Source organism: Tachyglossus aculeatus, chromosome 27 (assembly GCF_015852505.1).
Source record: "Tachyglossus aculeatus isolate mTacAcu1 chromosome 27, mTacAcu1.pri, whole genome shotgun sequence".
Lineage (NCBI taxonomy): Eukaryota > Metazoa > Chordata > Mammalia > Monotremata > Tachyglossidae > Tachyglossus > Tachyglossus aculeatus.
This window is the reverse complement of record NC_052092.1, coordinates 1,791,943-1,816,084: the sequence shown is the minus strand read 5'-3', so window position 1 is coordinate 1,816,084 and position 24,142 is coordinate 1,791,943. Positions and strand designations below refer to the sequence as shown.

Here is a 24,142-nt window from a genome sequence, read left to right as displayed (position 1 = left end):
CTGTTTCTTTTGGTGTTCTGCAGGAAAGCGGAGAGGAACTGAACTAAGTGACCCTTGAGATAACGGGAGTTTGTTGTTGTTGTTTTTTTTTCTGAAACGATGTTTGCATCTACAGATGAAAATGAAAACTGTAAAGTTATTAGCGATGAGTAAATCTAATAAACTTAATCATTCCAGTCTCATTTTTAAAGTACGCCCATTGCTCGAATTTGGGGGTGTGCGTGGAAGAGGTCTAGTAACATAGTAAGTGTATTCTAAGAGTGGGCATTTCAAGCCCAGTCTGGCCTGGTTTCATGATGGCATTTATTAAGCGCTTACTATGTGCAAAGCACTGTTCTAAGCGCTGGTTTCAGAACCAACGCTTCCTTCCCTACTGGTGTTTGTCAATAACGGTATTTAGTGAGCGCTTATTGGGTACTGAGCAATAGTAATGATAACTGCGGTATTTGATAAGCGCTTACCATGTGCCAGGCACCGTACTAAGCGACGGGGCGGATACGAACAAATCGGGTCGAACACGGTCTCTGTCCCACTTGGGGCACACTGTCTCCATCCCCATCTTCCAGATGAGGGAACTGAGGCCCAGAGAAGAAGAAGAATAATAACGATGGTATTTGTTAAGCATTTAATGTGTGCCAAGCACAGTTTTAACCACTTGGGTAGATACAAGGTCATCAGGTTGTCCCATGCGGGGCTCACAGTCTTCATTCCCATTTTACAGATGTGATGACTGAGAAGTGAAGTGACTTGCCACCCAGGTGACAAGTGGCGGAGCCGGGATTAGAACCCACGACCTCTGACTCTCAAGCCTGGGCTCTTGCCACTAAAGTGAAGTGGTTTGCCCAAGGTCGCACAGCAGACACGTGGCAGAGCAGGGATTAGAACCCACGACCCTTCACTTCCCAGGCCTGGGCTGTAGAGCACGGGACCAACAGCTTGGGAGAGGGTAATACGACGGAGGTGGTAGACGAGTTGAAGCTTACACCTTTTTAAGAATGTGCTAAGAATCAGGAGGAAGTTATTATTTATTAGCAATAATAATAATAATAATAAATAATTTGTTAAGCGCTTACTATGTGCCAAGCACCGTTCCAAGCACTGGGCTAGATGCAAGGCCATCAGGTTGTCCCACTTGGGGCTCACAGTCATCATCCCCATTTTCCAGATGAGGTCACTGAGGCCCAGAGAAGTGAAGTGACTTGGCCGAAGTCACACAACTGACAAAGTGGCGGAACCGGGATTAGAACCCACGACCTCTGGCTCTGAAACCCGGACCCTTACCACTAAACCCTGTCATTTACCCTCTGCCGCTCCCGGCTTGCCGAACCATTTCGATCGTAAGCTTCTCGAGAGCAGGGCTCTTGCTTGCCAACCGTCTCACTCTCATTCATTCATTCATTCAATCATATTTATTGAGCGCTTACTGTGTGCAGAGCACTGTACTAAGCGCTTGGAATGTCCAAGTTGGCAACATATAGAGACGGTCCCTACCCAACAGCGGGCTCACAGCCTAGAAGGGGGAGACAGACAACAGAACAAAACATATACACCAAATCTCCCCACACTGTACTGCACACCCAACCGATATTCCGTAAAAGCCATCAGTCGACTGATAAGTCGGGAAGCTTCTTGAGGGCAGGAATCGTGTCTCCTACTTCCAGCTTCCCCTCCCGAGCATTCAGTACAGTGCTCTGCCCACAGTAGACCATCAGCTTCTTCGAGGGCGGGCATCATGTCTCTTACTTCCGGCATCCTCTCCCGAGCGTTCAGTACAGTGCTCTGCCCCCAGTAGACTGTCGGCTCCTTTGAGGGCAGGGATCGTGTCTACTGACTCTTTGGAACTCTCCTAAGCGCTCATAACAGCTCGCTGCTCACAGTAAACGTTCAGTAAATACCACTGATTGATTATAAACGAGTTAGACTATCATCTCCTTGAGGGTAAGTCTAGTAACTCTATTGCCCCCTGCCAAGTGATTAACAATAATAATAATGATAATGATGATTATGTGCTGGCGTATTATTATTGTATTTATTATCAAGCACTGTTCGAAGCACTGGGGTAAGTACAAGGTAATCACATTGTCCCACGTGGGGCTCACAGCCTTAATCTTCCTTTATCATCATCATCATCAATCGTATTTATTAAGCGCTTAACTGTGTGCAGAGCACTGTACTAAGCGCTTGGGAAGTACAAGTTGGCAACATATAGAGACAGTCCCTACCCAACAGTGGGCTCACAGTCTAAAAATGAGGTAACTGAGGCACAGAGAAATTAAGTGGCTTGCCCAAGGCCACCCAAAAGACAAGTGGCGGTGCCGAGATTAGAACCCACGCCCTCCAACTCCCAGGTCCGGGCTCTTTCCACTGAGCCACGCTGCTCAGAACAATCCTGTAGGTTGTTAGCTCTTTCCAGGGTAGGGGCGTCTACCCAGTTCTTTCGAACTTTCCCAGTAAACGTTCAGTAAATACCCATTCATCGATTGATTGTAAATGAGCTAAATTGGCTTCTTCAGGAGGAAGGAGTCTACTAATTCTGACACCCCTTGCCAGTCACACTGTTTTGTTGTGGGGTAGGGACCATCTCTTTATGTTTCCAAGCATGTAGTACAGTGCTCTGCACACTGGAAGCGCTCAAAAAATACGATTGAATGAGTGAATGAATGAATACAGTGCTTAGAGTGTCTACCAAGTCCTCTGAACTCTCCCAAGAGCTCATGACCACTTTGCCCCCAGTAAACGTTCAGTAAATACCTCTGATGGCTTGTAAACAAGCTAGATTTTCATCTCAGAAGCAGCGTGGCTTATTGGAAAGAGCCTGGGCTTGGAAGACAGAGGTCATGGGTTCAAATTCCGACTCCGCCGATTGTCAGCTGTGTGACTTTGGGCAAGTCACTTCTCTGGGCCTCATCTGTAAAATGGGGATGAAGACTGTGAGCCCCCTGTGGGACAACCTGATCACCTTGTAACCTCCCCAGCGCTTAGAACAGTGCTTTGCACATAGTAAGCACTTAATAAATGCCCTCATTATTATCATTATTATTATTGTCTACTGTGTGACCTTGGTCAAGCCACTTAACTTCTCTGTGCCTCAGTTACTTCATCTGTAAAATGAGGATTAAGACAGTGAGCCCCATATGGGACAACCTGAGAAGCAAAGTAGCTTTGTGGAAAGAGCCCGGGCTTGGGAGTCAGAGGTCATGGGTTCTAATCCCAGGTTTGCCACTTATCAGCTGTGTGACTTTGGGCAAGTCACTCAACTTCTCTGGGCCTCAGTTACCTCATCTGTAAAATGGGGACTAAGAGTGTGAGCCCCCATGTGGGACAACCTGATCTTCTTGTAACCTCCCCAGTGCTTAGAACAGTGCTTTGCACATAGTAAGTGCTTAATAAATGCCATCATTATTATCATTATTATTATTATTATTACCTTAGCGCTTGGCACATAGTAAGCACTTAACAAATACCATCATTCTTATTACTATTATACAAGGTGATCAGGTTGTCCCACGTGGGGCTCACAGTCTTAATCCCCATTTTACAGAGGAGGGAACTGAGGCACAGAGAAGTGAAGTGACTTGCCCAGAATCACACAGCTGATAAGTGGCAGAGGCAGGATTAGAACCCACAACCTCTGACTCCCAAATCCAGCATCTTGCCACTAAGCTACAATAGTAGTCTCTTTGGAGAGCACTAACTTTTCCCTCTAGTTTAAGCAGTAATAAATCTCTTCTTTTTTAAAAAAAAATGATATTTAAGCACTTACTCTGTGTCAGGCACAGTTCTAAGTGCCGGGGTAGCTACAAAATAGGTGGGGACAAAGTCCTTGTCTCACAGGGGGTTCCCAGTTTTAATCCCCACTTTATAGATGAGGTAACTGAGGCACACAGAAGTGAAGATCACACAGCAGACGGGCGTCAGAGCCGGGATTAGAACCCAGGTCATCCGACTCCCGGGCCCGGGCTCTTCCCACTAGGTCACACTGCTTCCTAAGCCCATAGAGAAATGAACGGAGCTATGACTTTTTATTTGGTATGTTCCCCCGGTTAATAACTGCAAATTTTCATTTTCTCTCCAGATCGCTCGGCAAGAAGGAAGAGTTATCTTAACCGCCGGAATACCGTTTCAGACAGTAAGTTCTCCACTTCTTCTTTGATTTTCTACCTCTGCCCTTCACGGCTGAGTCTGAAGATAAGTCTGAAGCCCGACCCCTCTAATAATAATAATAATAATAATAATGACGATATTTCCCAGCACTGTTCTAAGCGCTGGACTAGATACAAGGTAATCAGATTGTCCCTCGTGGGGTTCACAGTATTCATCCCCATTTTACAGATGAGGTCACTGAGGCATAGAGAAGTGAAGTGACTTATGGTTACTAAGTGCTCAATAAATACGATTGAATGAATAAGTACCATTAAAAAACAAAAGAAAACTGATGTCGGCCGGGGGTGCGGAGAAGGGTATTTGAAGGGGGCCGGGAAGGGCTGATACTTGCTGGACTCCAGCAGATTTTTGCAACTTGGTGTCTTGAAGCTGAAGTCCCAGGTGAGAGAAGGACGATGCTACGCGGTGAACACCTGCAGCAAGGCGAAGGAGCAAACCCTGAAAGTCCTGAAACACTTCAACGTCCGCATTTCCCTCTCCGACGTGTTCAGCCGCTGTCAGGTAGGACCGCGTCCTGCCAGCCCGCGTCCGACAAGTCCGGCTCCCCCGTATCGCCTCCCCTTTCCGGTCCCCGCTTTCCTCCTTCGGTCTGGGCCCGCGGTCTCGGAAAAGAGGAGGACGTCACCTCGGCTTTGGGATTCGAAAAGTCCGAAGAGCGTTGTTCTTCGGGTTCCTCTCCTGGTCTTCCTCTGCGGGTTCGAAGCGAAATCGGGGTGGATGGTGGGGAGGGAAGATGGATCTGGGATTTTGAAAGTCTAGAGAATATCATCTTTGGTTTTTCTCCTTGTCTTCCTGTGCTGGTTAAAGTAAAATCAGGGTGGATGGTGGGGGGGCGGGGGGGGAGATGAATCCGTCGAATGGGTTGGATTTCCGGCTAGGGGGACGGGACCGTGGCCTCGGAATAAAGCGGGGTTCAAGAAGGAGAACGTCACTCGGCTTTGGGATTTGGAAAGTCTGGAGAAGATGGTTCTTTGTGTTTCTCTCCTGGTCTTCCTCTGCCGGTTTGAAGCGAAATCAGGGTGGGTGGTGGAGAGGATAGACGGATCCGTTGAACGGGATAGATTTCCGGCTAGGGGGATGGGACCGCGGTCTTGGATAAGAACGGGTTCAAGGAGAAGGTCACCCTGGATGTCCATTCTCCGCTTGGAATTTTGAAAGTCGAGAATATTGTTCTTTGGTTTTCTCTGCCGGTTTGAAGCAAAATCATGGTGGATGTTGAAGGGGAAAGATGGATCTGTTGAACGGGATGGATTTCCGGCTAGGGAGATGGAACCATGATCTCGGAAAAGAGCGGGGTTCAAGAAGGAGAATGTCACTCGGCTTTGAGATTTGGAAAGTCTGGAGAGTATCGATCTTGGGGTTTCTCTCCTGGTCTTCCTCTGCTGGTCTGAAGCGAAATCGGGATGGGTGGTGGGGTGGAAAGATGGGTCTGGGATTTTGAAAGTCTGGAGAATATTATCTTTGGTTTTTCTCCTTGCCTTCCTGTGCTGGTTAAAGTGAAATCAGGGTGGATGGTGGAGGGGGAAGATGGATCCGTTGAGTGAGATACTCTACAAAGGCTAGCAAAATGGAGAAACTGAGGCACCTAAGAGGGGATTGCGAGCTAACAGATTGCAGGCGATCGTCTTGGTTGGGATTGTGAGCCCTGATCATTCCCATCATGCCAGTCCCCAGCTCCAGGAATGGCACTGGAAGTGGGTGTTATAGAAATCCATGTTATGTCCTAAACTGCTTTACTTATTTTGGGCGCTGCTCTGATTTTGTTTTTGTGTGTGGGTGTGTGTATAAGTGTGTTTGTGGAGTGCAGCTTTTATAGGTAATGCTGCCAACGGTGAGATTTTTATCATTGACCGGCATCCTTTCCACGGCGTTTCGTGCAAAGGTTGACATTTCATCAATGCGTGGCTTAATAGATAGAGCGCAGGCCTGGGTTCCAATCCTGGCTCTGCCACGTGTCTGTTGGGTGGCCTCGGGCAAGTCACTGCACTTCTCTGGGCCTCAGTTACGTCATCTGTCAAATAGGGATTGAGACTGTGAGCGCCACGTGGGACAGGGACCATGCCCAACCCGATTGGCTTACATCCACCCCGCGCTTAGTACAGTGCCTGGCACCTAGTGAGCGCTTAACGATACCCTCATCATTATTGTTCGTGATTATCAATGAACGAACGAATGGCTTAGTCCATTGGCCAAAGCACAAGATCGAAAGGCTTCCCACAGTACAACAGGAGAGGCACCGTGTTTTCCTCTGTCGATTTTCCGCCCCCAATTCCCTCCTGGGCCGCGTCTCCTCGCCAGCGGTTGGTCGGGATCCCGTCCGGGTCTGCCCGTTCCCACAGACCGCGGCCTTCCCTGCCAAGTTTTCCGTATCTTCAGAAACCCAGTGGAGCGCGAAGGTCACAGCGAAAGAACAATGCCAATGTTCCCGGCCCTGTCACCAACAAGGAGCCGGCGGCCCCGTCTTTCCTCACTCCGGGGGTTGCCTTCCTCAGGGTGAGCGGGAACTTAATTCATTCACGCGTTCATTCAGTCGGGTTTATTGAGCGCTTACCGTGCGCCGAGCACTGTACTAAGCACTTGGGAGAGGACAATGCAATGATAAACAGACACATTCCCTGCCCACAGTGAGCGTAAGGTATGGCGGGGGGGGTGGGGGGGGACTGACAGGTCTGCTATATTGTCCTTTCCCAAGCGCTTAGCACAGTGCCCTCCAAACAGTAAGGGCTCAGGGCTCTGCCGGGGAGCGACAGGTGTAATTTATTAGCAATCTTCAGTCCTGCGATAAGGTGTCACTCTACCAGGAGGTAAAAAACCAAAAAAAAAACCCATTAAAAAACTGCCAACCAACGAGGCCAAACAGGAGACTGACATGGATTTGAACCCATGACCTCTGTCTCCCAAGCCCAGGCTCTTTCCACTAAGCCACGCTGCTTCTGAGATGAAAATCTAGCTCGTTTACAAGCCATCAGAGGTACTTACTGAACGTTTACTGTGGGCAAAGTGGTCATGAGCTCTTGGAAGAGTTCAAAGGACTTGGTAGACACTCTAAGCACTGTATTCATTCATTCACTCATTCAGTCGTATTTATTGAGTGCTTACAGTGTGCAGAGCACTGTACTAAGTGCTTGGAAACATAAAGAGACGGTCCCTACCCAACAATGGGCTCTAGAAGGGGGAGACAGATAACAGAAGCAAGCGTGGCTCAGAGGAAAGAGCCCGGGCTTTGGAGTCAGAGGGCATGGGTTCAAATCCCGGCTCCGCCAATTGTCAGCTGTGTGACTTTGGGCAAATCACTTCACTTCTCTGGGCCTCAGTTCCTTCATCTGTAAAATGGGGATGAAAACTGTGAGCCCCCCGGGGGACAACCTGATCACCTTAACCTGTAACCTTCCCAGCGCTTAGAACAGTGCTTTGCACATTGTAAGCGCTTAATAAATGCCATTATTATTATTATGGAGGGGGAGGATGTGGGCAAGGTGAGGCCCCAAATGTACATATCTATTCTATTTATTTTATTTTGTTAATATGTTTGATTTTGTCTCCCCTTTCTAGACTGTGAGCCCACTGTTGGGTAGGGACCGTCTCTATATGTTGCCAACTTGGACTTCCCAAGCACTTAGTCCAGTGCTCTGCACACAGTAAACGCTCAATAAATACGATTGATTGGTTGATTGATTGAGGCAGGAGGGAATCAGCTCCCTGAGCGCTCCATAGGGAAAACTCAGGAAGCGTCACCAGCCGAGGATCCTTTGGGATTCTCCGGGAGGATGTGGTCCCATCGGCCCGTGGGGAGTCAGAAATCCCAAACTCACCCCTCCATTCAGTCAACGGCAACAAGTTCATTGTGGTCGGGGATTGTGTCCGTTTATTGCTGTATCACACTCTCCCGAGCGCTGAGTACGCTGCCCTCCACACAATAAGCACTCAATAAATACCATTGAATGAGTGAATGAATGAACACCGACAAAATACCAGAAGGAAAAAAAAAATCGAGGTTCCTCCCCTCTGGGAAAGCTGAAAATCAGCCCCCCGGGTTTTGAGTTCCCATGGCTGCAATTTGAAAATGCCACCCCCTCGCCCCCACCCCGGCCAGCCCCGGGGTTATCTAAGGTCGTGTATCCAAATAGTTAGAGATAAAGCAAGGGCCTGTTTAGATTGGAAATCTCCAGAGGACTTTTCCTTTGCAAAAGAGCCGTGATATTATAAGGGGACAGGCCAAAATAAAGATTAGAATAACAGCAGGAGAGATGGGGAGAAATGATCCATTTGGGGACTCTTTTCCCCGTCGAAGGTGCTACAAAGTTGAAAGGGTGGTCGTGTTTTTTCCCCCGGCCCTCCAGAGGAAATGGACAGGACCCTCGGGGAGGCAGGAAAGGGGGCCAGAACAAAAACAATCAGAGAGGAAGACGCCCCCTCCCCTTCTTTTGCTTTTAGGGTCATCAATCAGTGATGATGATGGCATTTGTTAAGCGCTTACTATGTGCAAAGCACTGTTCTAAGCGCTTGGGGGGATACAATGTGATCAAGTTGTCCCACGGTGGGCTCACAGTCTTAATCCCCATTTTTACAGATGAGGGAACTGAGGCTCAGAGAAGTTAAGTGACTTGCCCAAGGTCACACAGCAGACTTGTGGTGGAGCCAGGATTCGAACCCATGACCTCTGACTCCATAGCCCTTGCTCTTTCCACTGAGCCACGCTGCTTCTCAGTGGTATTTATTGAGCGCTGACTGTGTGCAGAACACTGGACTGAGAGCCTGGGGGAATCATTCATTTCATTCCATTGTATTTATTGAGCGCTTACTGTGTGCAGAGCACTGGACTAGCCCCTCTAGACTGTAAGCTCACTGTGGGCAGGGGATGTGGCTGTTTATCATTCTGTTGTACTCTCCCAATCGCTTAGTCCAGGGACAGGGATTGTGTCCATCCCGATTTTCTTGTATTCCCCTTAGTACGGTGCCTGGCACAAATATATAGTTTACATATAAAACTTACTATGTGCCAAGCACTGTTCTAAGCGCTGGGGGAGTTGCAAGGTGATCAGGTCATCCCATCTGGGGCTCACAGCCCTAATTCCCATTTTACAGATGAGGTAACTGAGGCCCAGAGAAGTCAAGTGACTTGCCCGAAGTCACACAGCTGACAAGCGGCGGAGCCGGGATTGGAACCCACGACCTCTGACTCCCAAGTCCGGGCTCTTTCCACTAAACCATGCTGCTTCTCTAATAGCAAGCACATTCATTCATTCAATCGTATTTATTGAGCGCTTACTGTGTGCAGAGCACTGTACTAAGCGCTTGGGAAGTACAAGTTGGCAACATATAGGGAACGGTCCCTACCCAACAGTGGGCTCACAGTCTAGAAGATAGTAAGCACTTAACAAATACCGTCATTGTTATTAATCAATCAATCAATCAATCAATCAATCAATCATATTTATTGAGCGCTTACTGTGTGCAGAGCACTGTACTAAGCGCTTGGGAAGTACAAGTTGGCAACATATAGAGACAGTCCCTACCCAATAGTGGGCTCACAGTCTAAAAGGCAAGACATTGTCTTGTTATTAAGACAAGACTATGTGAAGAGCACTGTACTAAGCGCACGGAAGAGTACAATAGAACGATAAACAGATACATTCCCTACCCGCAACGAGCTTCCAGTCTAGAGGGGGAGACAGACATTAATCTAAATAAATAAATTACCTCTAGGTAGACTATGTAGACTACTGAGAAGCAGTGTGGCTTAGTGGAAAGAGCCCGGGCTTGGGAGTCAGAGGTCATGGGTTCGAATCCCAGCTCCGCCACCTAGCTGGGTGACTTTGGGCAAGTCACTTCACTTCTCTGGGCCTCATCTGGAAAATGGGGATTAAAACTGTGAGCCCCACGTGGGACCACCTGATCACCTTGTATCCCCCCCCAGCGCTTAGAACATAGTAAGCACTTAACAAATACCATCGTTATTATTATTATTATTATTATTATTATTAGTCCAGGCTCACAATGACCTCTCGACCTCCAATTGATTTTAGAGACTGCACATTTCCCATCAAGCATGGGAGTGATGTGAAACCAGTGAGGGCTCAGGGGGGTCCGGGGACCCCCTTCCTTCGCCCCAATTAGACCCTTTTTGCCTAGTCCCTGAGCTGGTGCATTTGAGTGACACCCCCTCCCCCCAGTCATTAAAAACACATAGCAAAAAAGTCCCCTCACTGAGTGTCTAAACAGTTTAGGATTTCTAAATAGAGGATTAGTCCCGATGAAAGGCAATTAGCAGCCTAATTAAGCAGGTGCATTGTCTCTCTGCCCACTCAAAAGTGTCATTTCTGTCTTGAAACTCACCAGGAGTGAAAGCTTCTAGCACCTCCCTGGGCCCCATGACCCCTGCATCTAATAATAATAATAATGGCATTTATTAAGCGCTTACTATGTGCAAAGCACTGTTCGAAGCGCCGGGGAGGTTGCAAGGTGATAATAATAATAATAATATTGATGGCATTTATTAAGCGCTTACTATGTGCAAAGCACTGTTCTAAGCGCCGGGGAGGTTGCAAGGTGATAATAATAATAATAATGATGAAGGCATTTATTAAGCGCTTACTATGTGCAAAGCACTGTTCTAAGCACTGGGGAGGTTGCAAGGTGATAATAATAATGATGATGGCATTTATTAAGCACTTACTATGTGCAAAGAACTGTTCTAAGCGCCGGGGAGGTTGCAAGGTAATAATAATAATAATAATGGCATTCATTAAGTGCTTACTATGTGCAAAGCGCTGTTCTAAGCGCCGGGGAGGTTGCAAGGTGATAATAATAATAATAATAATGATGGCATTTATTAAGCACTTACTGTGTGCAAAGCACTGTTCTAAGCACCAGGGAGGTTACAGGGTAATCAGGTTGTCCCACTTGGGGCTCACAGTCTTCATCCCCATTTTCCAGATGAGGGAACTGAGGCCCAGGGAAGTGAAGTGACTTGCCCAAAGTCACACAGCTGACAAGTGGCGGAGCCGGGATTTGAACCCATGACCTCTGCCTCCAAAGCCCGGCCTCTTTCCACTGAGCCACGCTGCTTCTCTGTGATGTGCGGCCTGTACTGTCACCGGCGTGTAAATCCAGGAGGACAAAGGCACCGTGAGGCCCAGCTGATGGGCCTGGAGGATGCTAGGAAACGCAAGCGGGACAATTCCTCCGTCCCCCGGGGAAGACCCCCGCAACGCCCCCCGACACCTCTCTGCTTCCCCAGCCGGGGACGGGAGGGACGCCTCAACGTTGGCTTGGCGGCGGGCTGACCGTTTTGAACCCACGCCGATCTGCTCGCGCAGTGGAATAGACTCATCCCTGGTTGTGGTCCCTCTTTGTGTAGGAGGGAGAGAGGGGGAGAAGGAGAGAGAGAGAGAGAGAGAGAGAGGGAGCGAGAGAAGGGGACAGCAGGGTGTTTATTGAACACCCACCCCAAGGGAAATGAAATTACTTTCCGACCAGATCAGTCAATCGTATTAATTTTGTTTATTTTCTTTGTAAGTGGAGTTGTTAAGCACTTACTGTGTGCCTCCCTGAGTGCTGAGGTAGATTCAAGGCCCTACTGAGAGCTCACCTCCTCCAGGAGGCCTTCCCAGACTGAGCCCCTTCCTTCCTCTCCCCCTCGTCATACCCCCCCATCTTACCTCCTTCCCTTCCCCACAACACCTGTATATATGTATATATGTTTGTACATATTATTTATTACTCTATTTATTTATTTTACTTGTACCTATTCTATTTATTTTATTTTGTTAGTATGTTTTGTTGTCTGTCTCCCCCTTCAAGACTGTGAGCCCACTGTTGGGAGGCCTTCCCAGACTGAGCCCCTTCCTTCCTCTCCCCCTCGTCATCCCCCCATCTTACCTCCTTCCCTTTTCCACAACACCTGTATATATGTATATATGTTTGTACATATTATTTATTACTCTATTTATTTTACTTGTACCTATTCTATTTATTTTATTTTGTTAGTATGTTTTGTTGTGTCTCCCCCTTCTAGACTGTGAGCCCACTGTTGGGAGGCCTTCCCAGACTGAGCCCCTTCCTTCCTCTCCCCCTCGTCATCCCCCCCACCATCTTACCTCCTTCCCTTCCCCACAACACCTGTATATATGTATATATGTTTGTACATATTATTTATTACTCTATTTTACTTGTACATATTCTATTTATTTTATTTTGTTAATTTGATTGATTTTGTTGCCTGTCTCCCCCTTCTAGACTGTGAGCCCACTGTTGGGTAGGGACCATCTCTGTGTGTTGCCAACCTGTACTTCCCAAGCGCTTAGTCCAGTGCTCTGCACACAGTAAGCACTCAATAAATACGATTGAATGAATGAATGAATGAATTCGTGGGGAAGCAGCGCAGCTCAGTGGAAAGAGTCCGGGTTTTGGAGTCAGAGGTCATGGGTTCAAATCCCGGCTCCGCCAATTGTCAGCTGTGTGACTTTGGGCAAGTCACTTCACTTCTCTGGGCCTCAGTTCCCTCATCTGTAAAATGGGGATTAAGATTGTGAGCCCCACATGGGACAAGCTGATCACCTTGTATCCTTGCCAGCGCTTAGAACAGTGCTTTGTACATAGTAAGCGCTTAACAAACACCAAAATTATTATTATTATTCATGCTAATCAGATTGGACCACCCTGGGGCTCACAGTCTTAATCCCCCCCCCCCCCATTTATCAGATGAGGGAACTGAGGCCCAGAGAAACAAAGTGACTGGCCTAGGGTCACACAGCAGACAAGAGGCAGATCCAGGATGAGAATCCAGGCCCTTCTTTCTCCCAGGCCTGTGGACTATCCGCTAGACCACACTGCCTATTGAGCGCTTACTGCGTGCAGAACACTGGACTAAGCACTGGGGAGAGGGCAGAATGACAGAGTCTGTAAATGCTAACAGTCTGGAGAGGGAGACGGGCATTAATAATAATGATACTACTAATAATAATAATATAAATAAGCACTGGGTTAATAATAATAATAATAATGGCATTTGTTAAGCGCATACTATGTGCAAAGCACTGTGCTAAGTGCTGGTGGTGGATATAAGGTGATCAGGTTGTCCCACGTGGGGCTCACAGTCTTAATCCCCATTTTCCAGATGAGGTAACTGAGGCACGGAGAAGTTAAGTGACTTGCCCGAAGTCACACAGCTGACAAGCGGCGGAACCGGGATAAGAATAATAATAATAATAGTGATGGCATTTATTAAGCACTTACTATGTGCAAAGCACTGTTCTAAGCCCTGGGGGTGGATGTAAGGTGATCAGGTTGTCCCACACGGGGCTCACAGTCTTAATCCCCATTTTCCAGATGAGGTAACAGGCACGGAGAAGTGAAGTGACTTGCCCGAAGTCACACAGCTGTAACTGAGGCCCGGAGAAGTGAAGTGACTTGCCCGAAGTCACACAGCTGACAAGCGGCGGAGGCGGGATTCGAACCCATGACCTCTGACTGCCAAGCCCAGGCTCTTTCCACTGAGCCACGCTGCTTCTCTTAGATATAAATTGGGCACAGTCTCTGTCCCACGGGGGGGCTCACACTCTTAGCCAAGAAAGCTTAAGGAAATACATTCTGGATAGGGACATAAGTTCTGTGGATTTGGTGAAGGTGGGGCTGTTTGGAGCCAGAAAAACTGGACAGCTACTGGCTCAACCAGGATTCTTAAATTATAGATTCAGAGCTCTAAATTATATATCATAAATGACTTGTCAGCTGTGTGACTTTGGGCAAGTCGCTTAACACCTCTGTGCCTCAGTTCCCTCATCTGTAAAATGGGGATGAAGACCGTGACCTCCCCCCTGTGGGACAACCTGATCACCTTCAGTCACTCAATCGTATTTATTGAGCGCTTACTGTGTGCAGAGCACTGGACTAAGTGCTTGGGAAGTCCAAGTCGGCAGCGTATAGAGACGGTCCCTACCCAACAGCGGGCTCACAGTCTGGAAGGGGGAGACAGAGAACAAAACCAAACATATTAACAAAATAAAATAAATAGAATAGCTATGGACAAGTAAAATAAATAGAGTAATAAATCCGTACAAACATATATACATATATACAGGTGTTGTGGGGAAGGAAAGGAGGTAAGGCGGGGGGGATGGGGAGCCCACCTCCTCCAGGAGGCCTTTTTCTTTATAATGGTATTTTTTAAGCGCTTACTATGTGCAAAGCACTGTTCTAAGCTCTGGGGGTGGGGGGATACAAGGTGATTAGGTTGTCCCACATGGGGCTCACAGTCTTAATCCCCATTTTACAGATGAGGTAACTGAGGCACAGAGCAGTGAAGTGACTTGCCCAAAGTCACACAGCTGACAAATGGCGGAGCCGGGATTTGAACCCATGACCTCTGACTTCAAAGCCCGGGCTCTTTCCACTGAGCCACACTGCTTTCAGGACTAAGCCCCTCCCCAATGCTTAGAACAGTGCTTTGTGCATAGTAAGCGCTTAATAAATGCCATCATTATCGTTATCATTATTAATGTCAGTCTCCCCCTCTCGGCCCTAAGCTTGTTTCGGGCAGGAATGTAACTGCCTGTCTTAGTCTCTGCTCCGCACCCAGGAAGCGCTTGTTTGAGCCGATCGAATTGAAGGAATGAATCAATCCGACCGATTGATGGATGAATGGATGGATGGATGGATGGATGGATGGATGGATGGGAAAGCAGAGCGGAGGGGGAGTCCTACTGGAAGCCGGCGGGGCGGACTCCGGCCAGGAGCTCCCGGGTGGCGCAGCTGGAATCCAGTCAGGGTTGAGTAATGGTCTCCCCTCCGCCCCGTCCCGAGACCCAGGCCCCCTTCTGCTCCCCCAGGACCGGGGTCAGAGTTCACGCACAAGGTCACGGGAGTCGGAGCGAACTCCACCCCCAACGACCAGCTCCAGAATGTCACTCAGCCCCATCCCTCTACTGTTTGGCCCCCGGAGGGAGGGGGAGAAGGATCGCCAGACGGCGGCGGCGGCTATTGGATTTCAGCTCCCAGGGACCACCGAGGCCAGAGGGAGAAGAGCAAGAAAGGAAGGTGTCCGCCAAGGCGAAGAAAACCAACTCGGCTGATAATAATAATGGCATTTATTAAGCGCTGACTATGTGCAAAGCACTGTTCTAAGCGCTGGGGAGGTTACAAGGTTGTCCCACGGAGAGCTCACAGTCCTAATCCCCACTTTACAGTTTAGGTAACTGAGGCCCAGAGAAGTGAAGTGACTTGCCCAAAGTCACCCAGCTGACAGTTGGCGGAGCCGGGGTTTGAACCCATGACCTCTGACTCCAAAGCCCGGACTCTTTCCACTGAGCCACGGCTGATCTGAGCAGAGAAGCGGCGTGGCCTGGTGGGTAGAGCCCGGGCATGGGAGCTGGAAGGACCTGGGTTCTAATCCCGGCCCCGGCACATGTCCGCCGGGTAATGTTGAGCAAGTCACTGCACTTCTCTGAGACTCAGTTTCCTCATCTGCTTAATGGAGATTCTCTACCTGTTCTCCCTCTTACTTAGGCTATGAGCCCCATGTAATAATAATAATAATTCATTCATTCAGTCAGTCGTATTTATTCATTCATTCATTCAATCGTGTTTATTGAGCGCTTACTGTGTGCAGAGCACTATACTAAGTGCTTGGGAAGTACAAGTTGGCAACATATAGAGACAGTCCCTACCCAACAGTGGGCTCACAGTCTAGAAATAATAATAATGATGGCATTTATTAAGCGCTTGCTCTGTGCCAAGCACTGTTCTAAGCGCTGGGGAGGTTACAAGGTGATCAGCTTGTCCCACGGGGGACTCACAGTCTTAACCCCCATTTTACAGATGAGGTCACTGAGGCCCAGAGAAGTGAAGTGACTTGCCCAAAGTCACCCAGCTGACGATTGGCAGAGCCGGGATTTGAACCCATGACCCCTGACTCCAAAGCCCGGGCTCTTTCCACTGAGTCACCCTGCTTCTCGTGGGACCTGATGATCTTGTCTCTGTCCCAGTCTCACCCAGCAGACAGGTGGCGGAGCCAGGATTAGAACCCGGGTCCTCCTGAATCCCGGGCCCGGGCTGTAGCCACTAAGCCATGTTTCTACGTATATTTTTGTATGTACTTATTACTCTATTTATTTTATTTGTACATATTTATTCTATTTATTTTATTTTGTTAATATGTTTTGTTTTGTTCTCTGCCTCCCCCTTCTAGACTGTGAGCCCACTGTTGGGTAGGGACCGTCTTTATATGTTGCCAACTTGTACTTCCCAAGCGCTTAGTACAGTGCGCGCTCAATAAATACAATTGAATGAATGAATGAATGAATGAATGAATGAATGAATGAATGAATGAATGAATGAATGAATGAAAGCCACGCTGCTTCTCAATAGAGCAGACGATCCACACGGACGAGAAGGATGGCAAACAGCATGAGAAGTGGCTAGAGCCCCAGCACGGGAGTCAGAGGTCTTGGGTTCTAATCCCGGCGCCACCACTTGTCTGCTGTGTGACCTTGGGCAAGTCATTTCACTTCTCTTAGAAGTGAAGCAGCGTAGCTCGGTGGAAAGAGCCCGGGCTTTGGAGTCAGAGGTCACGGGTTCAAATTCCAGCTCCGCCACTTGTCAGCTGGGTGACTTTGGGCAAGTCAGTGAACTTCTCTGTGCCTCAGTTACCTCATCCATAAAATGGGGATAGAGACTGTGAGCCCCACGTGAGACAACCTGATCGCCTTGTAACCTCCCCAGCGCTTAGAACAGTGCTCTACACCTAGTAAGCGCTTAATAAATGCCATCATTATTATTCTCAGGGCCTCAGTCACCTCATCTGGAAAATGGGGATTGAGGCCATGAGCCCCGTGTGGGACAGGGACTGTGTCCAACCTGACTAACTTGTATCCATCCCAGCGCTCAGCACGTAGTAAGCACTTAACAAATACCATAATTATTATCATTATTATTATTTAGTGCTTAGTACAGCGCTCCGCACACGGTAGGCACGCCAAAAATACCGTCGATTGATTGGCAGGAGCCGGAGCTCCTGACAGCCCCAGTTCTCCGTCCGGGCAATCGATCTTGAGGGCCGAGCACGTCTCTCCCACGGACCGGCTGCTCCTGGGAAAACGGATTTCACTTGCCAGGCACGGAGGAAGAAAACTATTCCCAGGTTGGGGGTGGAACTGTGGGGGACGGCGTCGAAAGTGGAAGGGGAGGAAGATATCCACCCTTCTCATCCCTCTCACTGTCACCGGGCCAATTCCTCACCCCGGACGCTCCCGGAAAGACATCGGGAGGCTCCTTTGTGTGGCGGCCCAGCTTGGTATAATTTTCCCGTGGAGGCCGGAGTCAACTCCAAGCCAAGCGTGAGCCCTTTTCTTCCTGCCCATCCCCCCTAGAATCCAGAAGAGGCCAGAGGACCGTATTCCCAGGGGCCGAGGGGGTTAGAGGGGCTGTGGCATTCCGGAGTCCCAGGCCGGGCCCAGGGGAGAGGAGGGAAAGAGGAGAAGAAAGGGGGACTCGGGGAAAGGGGGAGGTTGGGAGGTGGAGAGGGAGAGGAGGGGGCTGGGCCGGCCCCGATGGGGACGTGAGAAGATTGAGACTGAAAAATTGAACAGGGCAGGGCATGCAGGGAAGAAAAGCTTTCATGGAGCTGCTGTTTCCGAACAGTAGGTGATCGGAGGGGGCGGGAGAAAACGGGGGCGAGCGGAGCTGTCTGTGGGGGCTAGGTCACGGTTATTGTGGCAGTCGACCGCAGAGCAGAGAGAGCATGAGAAATGGGCAGAAGGTTGTTAGGGGAGCGGAGAAAAGGGTAAGGATGAGAATAGAGAACTTTCTCTCAGCTTCCTGTGAAGTCCAAGTCACCCCAGAGGGCGGGGGGAGGGAAGAAAAAGGATAACTTCGCATCGTTTATTTCTTCCACCGACGACGAGGACAAAAGCGCTGCTGGGTGGGACCCTGAGATTAGGGGGGTCCCTGTTATAATAATAATTAATAATAATAGTATTTGTGGAGCGCCTACTGTGTGTCAGGCACTGTTGTTAAGGCCCTGCTGAGAGCTCACCTCCTCCAGGAGGCCTTCCCAGACTGAGCCCCTTCTTTCCTCTCCCCTCGTCCCCCTCTCCATCCCCCCGTCTTACCTCCTTCCCTTCCCCACAGCACCTGTATATATGTATATATGGTTGTACATATTTATTACTCTATTTATTTATTTATTTATTTATTTTACTTGTACATTTCTATCCTACTTATTTTATTTTGTTGGTATGTTTGGTTCTGTTCTCTGTCTCCCCCTTTTAGACTGTGAGCCCACTGTTGGGTAGGGACTGTCTCTATGTGATGCCAATTTGTACTTCCCAAGCGCTTAGTACAGTGCTCTGCACATAGTAAGCGCTCAATAAATACGATTGATTGATTGATTGATTGATTGATTGTTGTTAGCGCTGGGGTAGATACAGGGTAAGCGGGTCATCCCATGTGAGGCTCACAGTCTTAATCCCCGTTTTACAGATGAGGTAACTGAGGCACGGAGAAGTGAAGTGGCTTGCCCGAGGTCACACAGCAAACATGCACAGAGACCTCGTTCATCATTCGCTCATTCGGTCGTATTTATCGAGCGCTTGTGCCCAAGATCACACTACAGACAAGTGCAGAGCTGGGGATTAGAACCCAGGTCTCTTTCACTCCCGGGTCTGGGGGTCTGTCCATTAGGCCACACCGCTTCTAAGGGCCCACCAGGTCCCCAAGATCTTCTAGTATGTCAGGTCCGGTACCTGGCTTGAATGGATTCGGGGTCTCTGTGTTGTCTGTATATATGCATATATGTTTGTACATATGTATTACTCTATTTTACTTGTAAATATTTATTCTATTTTATTTTGTTAATTTGTTTTGTTTTGTTGTCTGTCTCCCCCTTCTAGACTGTGACCCCGCTGTTGGGTAGTGACCGTCTCTATCTGTTGCCAACTTGTACTTCCCAAGTGCTTTGTACAGTGCTCTGCACACAGTAAGTGCTCCATGAATACTATTGAATGAATGAATGGGGGCATGGACTCATTCATCCAGTCAATCGTATTTATGGAGCGCTTACTGTGTGTAGAGCGCTTGGGAGAGTGTGATAGAACAGTGAACAGACACATTCCCTGCCCACAACGAGTTTACAGTCTAGAGGGGGAGGCGGACATTAAAAGAAAGAAAGAAAATGACAGATGCGGACTTAAGTGCCGTGGGGCTGGGACGGGGGGATGAATAAAAGGAGCGAGTCGGGGCGACGCAGAAGGGAGCGAGAGAAGAGGAAAGGAGGACTTAGGGAAGGCCTCTTGGAAGAGATGGGCCTTCAGTAAGGCGGTGGGAAGAGATTGTCTGTGGGGTTTGAGGAGGGAGGGCATTCCAGGCCAGAGGCGGGATGTGGGCGAGAGGTTGGCGACGAGATAGACGAGAGGCACAGTGAGAAGGTCGAGGAGCGAAGGAGAGGAGCGAAGTGTGCGGGCTGGGCTGGAATAGGAGAGTAGCAAGGTGAAGTATGAGGGGGTAACGGGATTGAGGGCCTTAAAGCCGACTGTGAGCCATTTTTGGTGGATAGGCAAACCCTGGAGTTTCTTGAGGAGCACAGTGACGTGTCCTGAACGTTTTTGTTGAAAAATGATCCGGGCGGCAGAGCGAAGTATGGACTGGACTGCCCACCCGCTGCCCATGAAAAGGGACTTTTTTCCCTTTGCAAATGAATCTTCAGAAGGCCCCGGTGAAAGAAAACCCCAGTTTTCTATCTCTTGCCATCACGTACCCCCAGGGGGGCGGTCTGACTTTCGTTCTGATTGTGATCAATACTGGCATGCAAACCCATCTGTTCGGCTTTGCCCTGTGTGGCCGTTTTTCGGCTCATCCCCCGCTCAGAGAGCTGGCCACCTGGTGTCTCGGGACTCTTTTAATAATACCAATAATAAAAATAAAAGCAGTGTGACCTAGTGGCTAGAGCCCGGGCTTGGGAGTCAGAAAGACCTGGGTTCTAATCCCAACTCCGCTGCTTGTCTCCTGTGGGACTTTGGGCAAGGCATTTCACTTCTCTGTGCCTCGGTTACCTCATCTGTAAAGTGGGGATTAAGGGTGTGAGCCCCATGCGGGACAGGGACCATGTCCAACCTGATTAGCTTGAATTCCTTCATTCATTCAGTCATATTTATTGAGCGCTTACTGTGTGCAGAGCACTGTACTAAGCGCTTGGGAAGTACAAGAGACGGTCCTACCTCAGCTCTTAGTACAGTGTTCTGCACACAATAAGCACTGGTTAAATATGATTGATTGAATGAACAAGTGAGTGAATGAATATATGGTCACATATGAGTTTTGACCCACACCCTTAAATAAAAGCCAGCGTGGCCACTGAGAATGGATCAGAGAGGACAGCCTGAGGAGAGGTCCTAAAGCCATCGATGGATGGTATTTATTGAGAGCTTCTGGAGTGCAGAGAACTGTACTAAACGCTCGGGAGAGTCCGGTATAACAGAGCTGGTAGGCCCCGTTCCCTACCCAAAAGTAGCTCGGAGTCAATCAATCAATCAATCAATCAATCATATTTATTGAGCACTTACTGTGTGCAGAGCACTGTACTAAGGGCTTGGGAAGTACAAGACACGGTCCTACCTCAGCGCGTAGTACAGTGCTCTGCACACAGTAAGCACTGGTTAAATATGATTGAATGAATACGTGGTCACGTACGAATGTGTTTCGACCCACACCCTAAATAAAAGCCGGCGTGGCCACTGAGAATGATTCGGAGAGGACAGTCTGAGGAGAGGTCCCAAAGCCATCGATGGATGGTATTTATTGAGCGCTTCTGGATTGCAGAGCACTGTACTAAACGCTCGGGAGAGTCTGGTATAACAGAGCTGGTAGGCCCCGTTCCCTACCCACAAGTAGCTCAGAGTCGAGAGAAAGGCTCAGGCAGAGCTTGGCCGGTCTCCGCACCTCACTACCCTGATTCACCTTTCACCCCGACTGTGCATTTTGATCACCCCATCAAATTACCCCCATTGGTTTTCTATCCCCGGTGGGATTCTGAGCTGTGCCCCCAATTACCCAAACTCACCTCTCACTCCATGGACGAGCCTGATCTCTGCACCCAATTACCCAAATTCACCTTTCACAAGCGCGACGCTGATCTGTGCCCCGAATTACCAAATTCACCTTCTGTGCCCCGAATTACCAAATTCACCTTTCACCCCAGCTCTCCGCACCTCATTGCCCAAGTTCACCCTTCACCCCAGGTGCGAATCAGCTCTCCACACCGCTTGTCTCCACGTCTGTCATTTCTTTCTTTCTATTCATGTCCGTCTCCCCCTCTAGCCTGAAACCTCATTGTCTTATGTTCATTCATTCAGTCGTATTTATTGAGCGCTTACTGTAGAGCACTGTACTAAGCGCTTGGGAAGTACAAGTTGGCAACATTACAGAGACGGTCCCTACCCAACAGCGGGCTCACAGTCTAGAAGGGGGAGACAGACAACAAAACAAAACATATTAACAAAATAAAATAAATAGAATAAATATGTTCTGTTCTGTTGGACTCTGTCAGGCAATTAGTACAGCGCTGTGCACACAGTAAGCACTCAATAAATACCACTGACTCACTGACAAACTGAGACGGGGAGATTGCATACCTTGGTCCAAATAGGAAGTCAGCCGCAGAGGAGGGTCTTGAAGACTGTGAGCCCGTTGTTGGGTAGGGACTGTCTCTATATGTTGCCAGCTTGTACTTCCCAAGCGCTTAGTACAGTGCTCTGCACACAGTAAGCGCTCAATAAATATGATTGAATGAATGAATGAATTGAAGGGGGGTTTCCTGATCATCAGACTCATTCATTCATTCATACAACCGTATTTATTGAGCACATTTTTTTTTAATGGTATTTGTTAAGTGCTTATTATGTGCAAAGTGCTGTTCTAAGCGCTGGGGGGATACAAGGTGAGCAGGTTGTCCCATGTGGGGCTCACAGTCTTCATCCCCATTTTACAGATGAGGGAACTGAGGCACAGAGAAGTAAAGTGACTTACCCAAAGTCACACAGCCGACAAGCGGCAGAGCCGCTATTAGAACCCATGACCTCTGACTCCCAAGCCCGGGCTCTTTCCACTGAGCCACGCTGCTTCCCACACTTACTGTGTGTAGAGCACTGTACTAAGCGCTTGGAAAGTACAATTCAGCATTAAAGAGAGCCAGTCCCTGCCCACAACGGGCTTACAGTCTAGAAGTGGGGAGGCAGACATTAAAACAAGTAAACAGCGACCATTCTCTATGTCTTAATTATACCTACAAAATGGTCCATTATTTTTTTTTAATTCTCCAAGATCCTCCCCAGAGCTTAGAAGAGTGTTTGACATCCAGTAAGCACTTTAAAATACCATAAAAAACAAACAAACAAAGATGCTTTGGAAGAAGTCATACAAGCGGGACTCCTCCCTGAGAAGCTCTTCAGTTCCCTACTTTGATCATCATCATCATCATCATCAATCGTATTTATTGAGCGTTTACTGTGTGCAGAGCATTGTACTAAGCGCTTGGGAAGTACAAGTTGGCAACATATAGAGACAGTCCCTACCCAATAGTGGGCTCACAGTCTAAAAGGGGGAGACAGAGAACAAAACCAAACATGCTAACAAAATAAAATAAATAGAATAGATATGTACAAGTAAAATAAATAAATCAATAAATAGAGTAATAAATATGTACAAACATATGTACATATATACAGGTGCTGTGGGGAAGATGCAGCCTGAGATGCCAGAGAGAAAGCTAAGATTTTGGGCCAGGCTTCAGATCAGGGTGATGTAGTGGCCAGAGCCCGGGCCAGGGATTCAGAAGGTCGTGGGTTCTAATTCCGGCCCCACCACCTGCCTGCTGTGTGACCCTGGGCAAGTCACTTCACTTCTCCGGGCCTCGGTTCCCTTGTCCGCAAAATGGGGATTGAGATTGTGAGCCCCACGTGGGTCAGGGACCGTATCCAACCCGATTTGCCGTTATCCCCTCCAGCGCTTAGTAAAGTGCCCGGCACACAGTAAGCGCTTCAGAAATACCGCACAACAGCGTATCAGTGCCGATAAAGGTAAAGCGAATCACCATGGTCTCCGCAGACTACGTTGTGGGCAGGGGTTGTCTCTCTTTATTGCTATATTGTACTTTCCCAAGTGCTTAGTACAGCGCTCTGCACAGAGTAAGCGCTCAATAAATACGATTGAATGAATGAATGACTGAAGAGGGAGCGTCTTCAAATGTCTCATACGGAGATGCTCTTTCAGCCGTAAACGGCATCATTTAGGAATTGCATCTTTTCCTATCTCTTAGTCCCTGTGAGTTACCAAATAATAATAATGGCATTTGTTAAGCGCTTACTGTGTGCCGAGCACTGTTCTAAGCGCTGCGGGGGGATACAGGGTGATCAAGTTGTCCCACTCGGGATGTCCCAGAAGCCTTTGGGAATTTGTACTTCCCAAGCACTTAGTACAGTGCTCTGCACATAGTAAGCGCTCAATAAATATGATTGATGATGATGATGTCAATGGGGTTGTCTGATGTGACTATCTTTTCCTCGCGGAAGTAGCAAGCTAAGACAACCAGCAGGAAGCCCATTCAAATTCCCAAAGATTTTTCCACCGGGCAAAGGGAGTGAGTTTTCCTCTGGCTAGTGAAAGTCTTGGCTAGTGAGATTGAGGCTCCAGGATGCCCTTTCCCCACACGCACGCTCACACTCCCGTGAGTTCATGCGGTTTTAGTGATTCGAACAGAAGGGCTGAGAAATCTCCCCAGTTTGATCCACCCTGAGTCACCGATTCTCTCAGCAGCCACATGGAAATGGCTAAAAATACCTTCCTGCATCTCACTCCGCCCAGGGGAGACCTCAACAGAAATTCGAGGCCAACTGCAGCGAACTCGGAAATGTAGCGGGTGAGTCAGAAGGGGAGTCTTTTCTTCACCGCCGGCACACTGCAGTTCTCAGGGCAGTTCTGATTCCATCTC

At 48.5% G+C, this 24,142-nt stretch overlaps 1 protein-coding gene across 2 annotated transcripts in view; it reads left to right on the top strand.

Annotated features, from left to right (window-relative positions):
* Positions 1–24,142, top strand: part of EXD3 (exonuclease 3'-5' domain containing 3) — a 263,251-nt gene that overhangs the window by 116,063 nt on the left and 123,046 nt on the right. For both annotated transcript variants that reach the window (XM_038767867.1, XM_038767866.1), the window contains 2 exons: positions 4,076–4,129; positions 4,534–4,665. In XM_038767867.1, the coding sequence (XP_038623795.1) occupies positions 4,076–4,129; positions 4,534–4,665 (186 nt within the window). The remainder of the gene's footprint in view (positions 1–4,075; positions 4,130–4,533; positions 4,666–24,142) is intronic.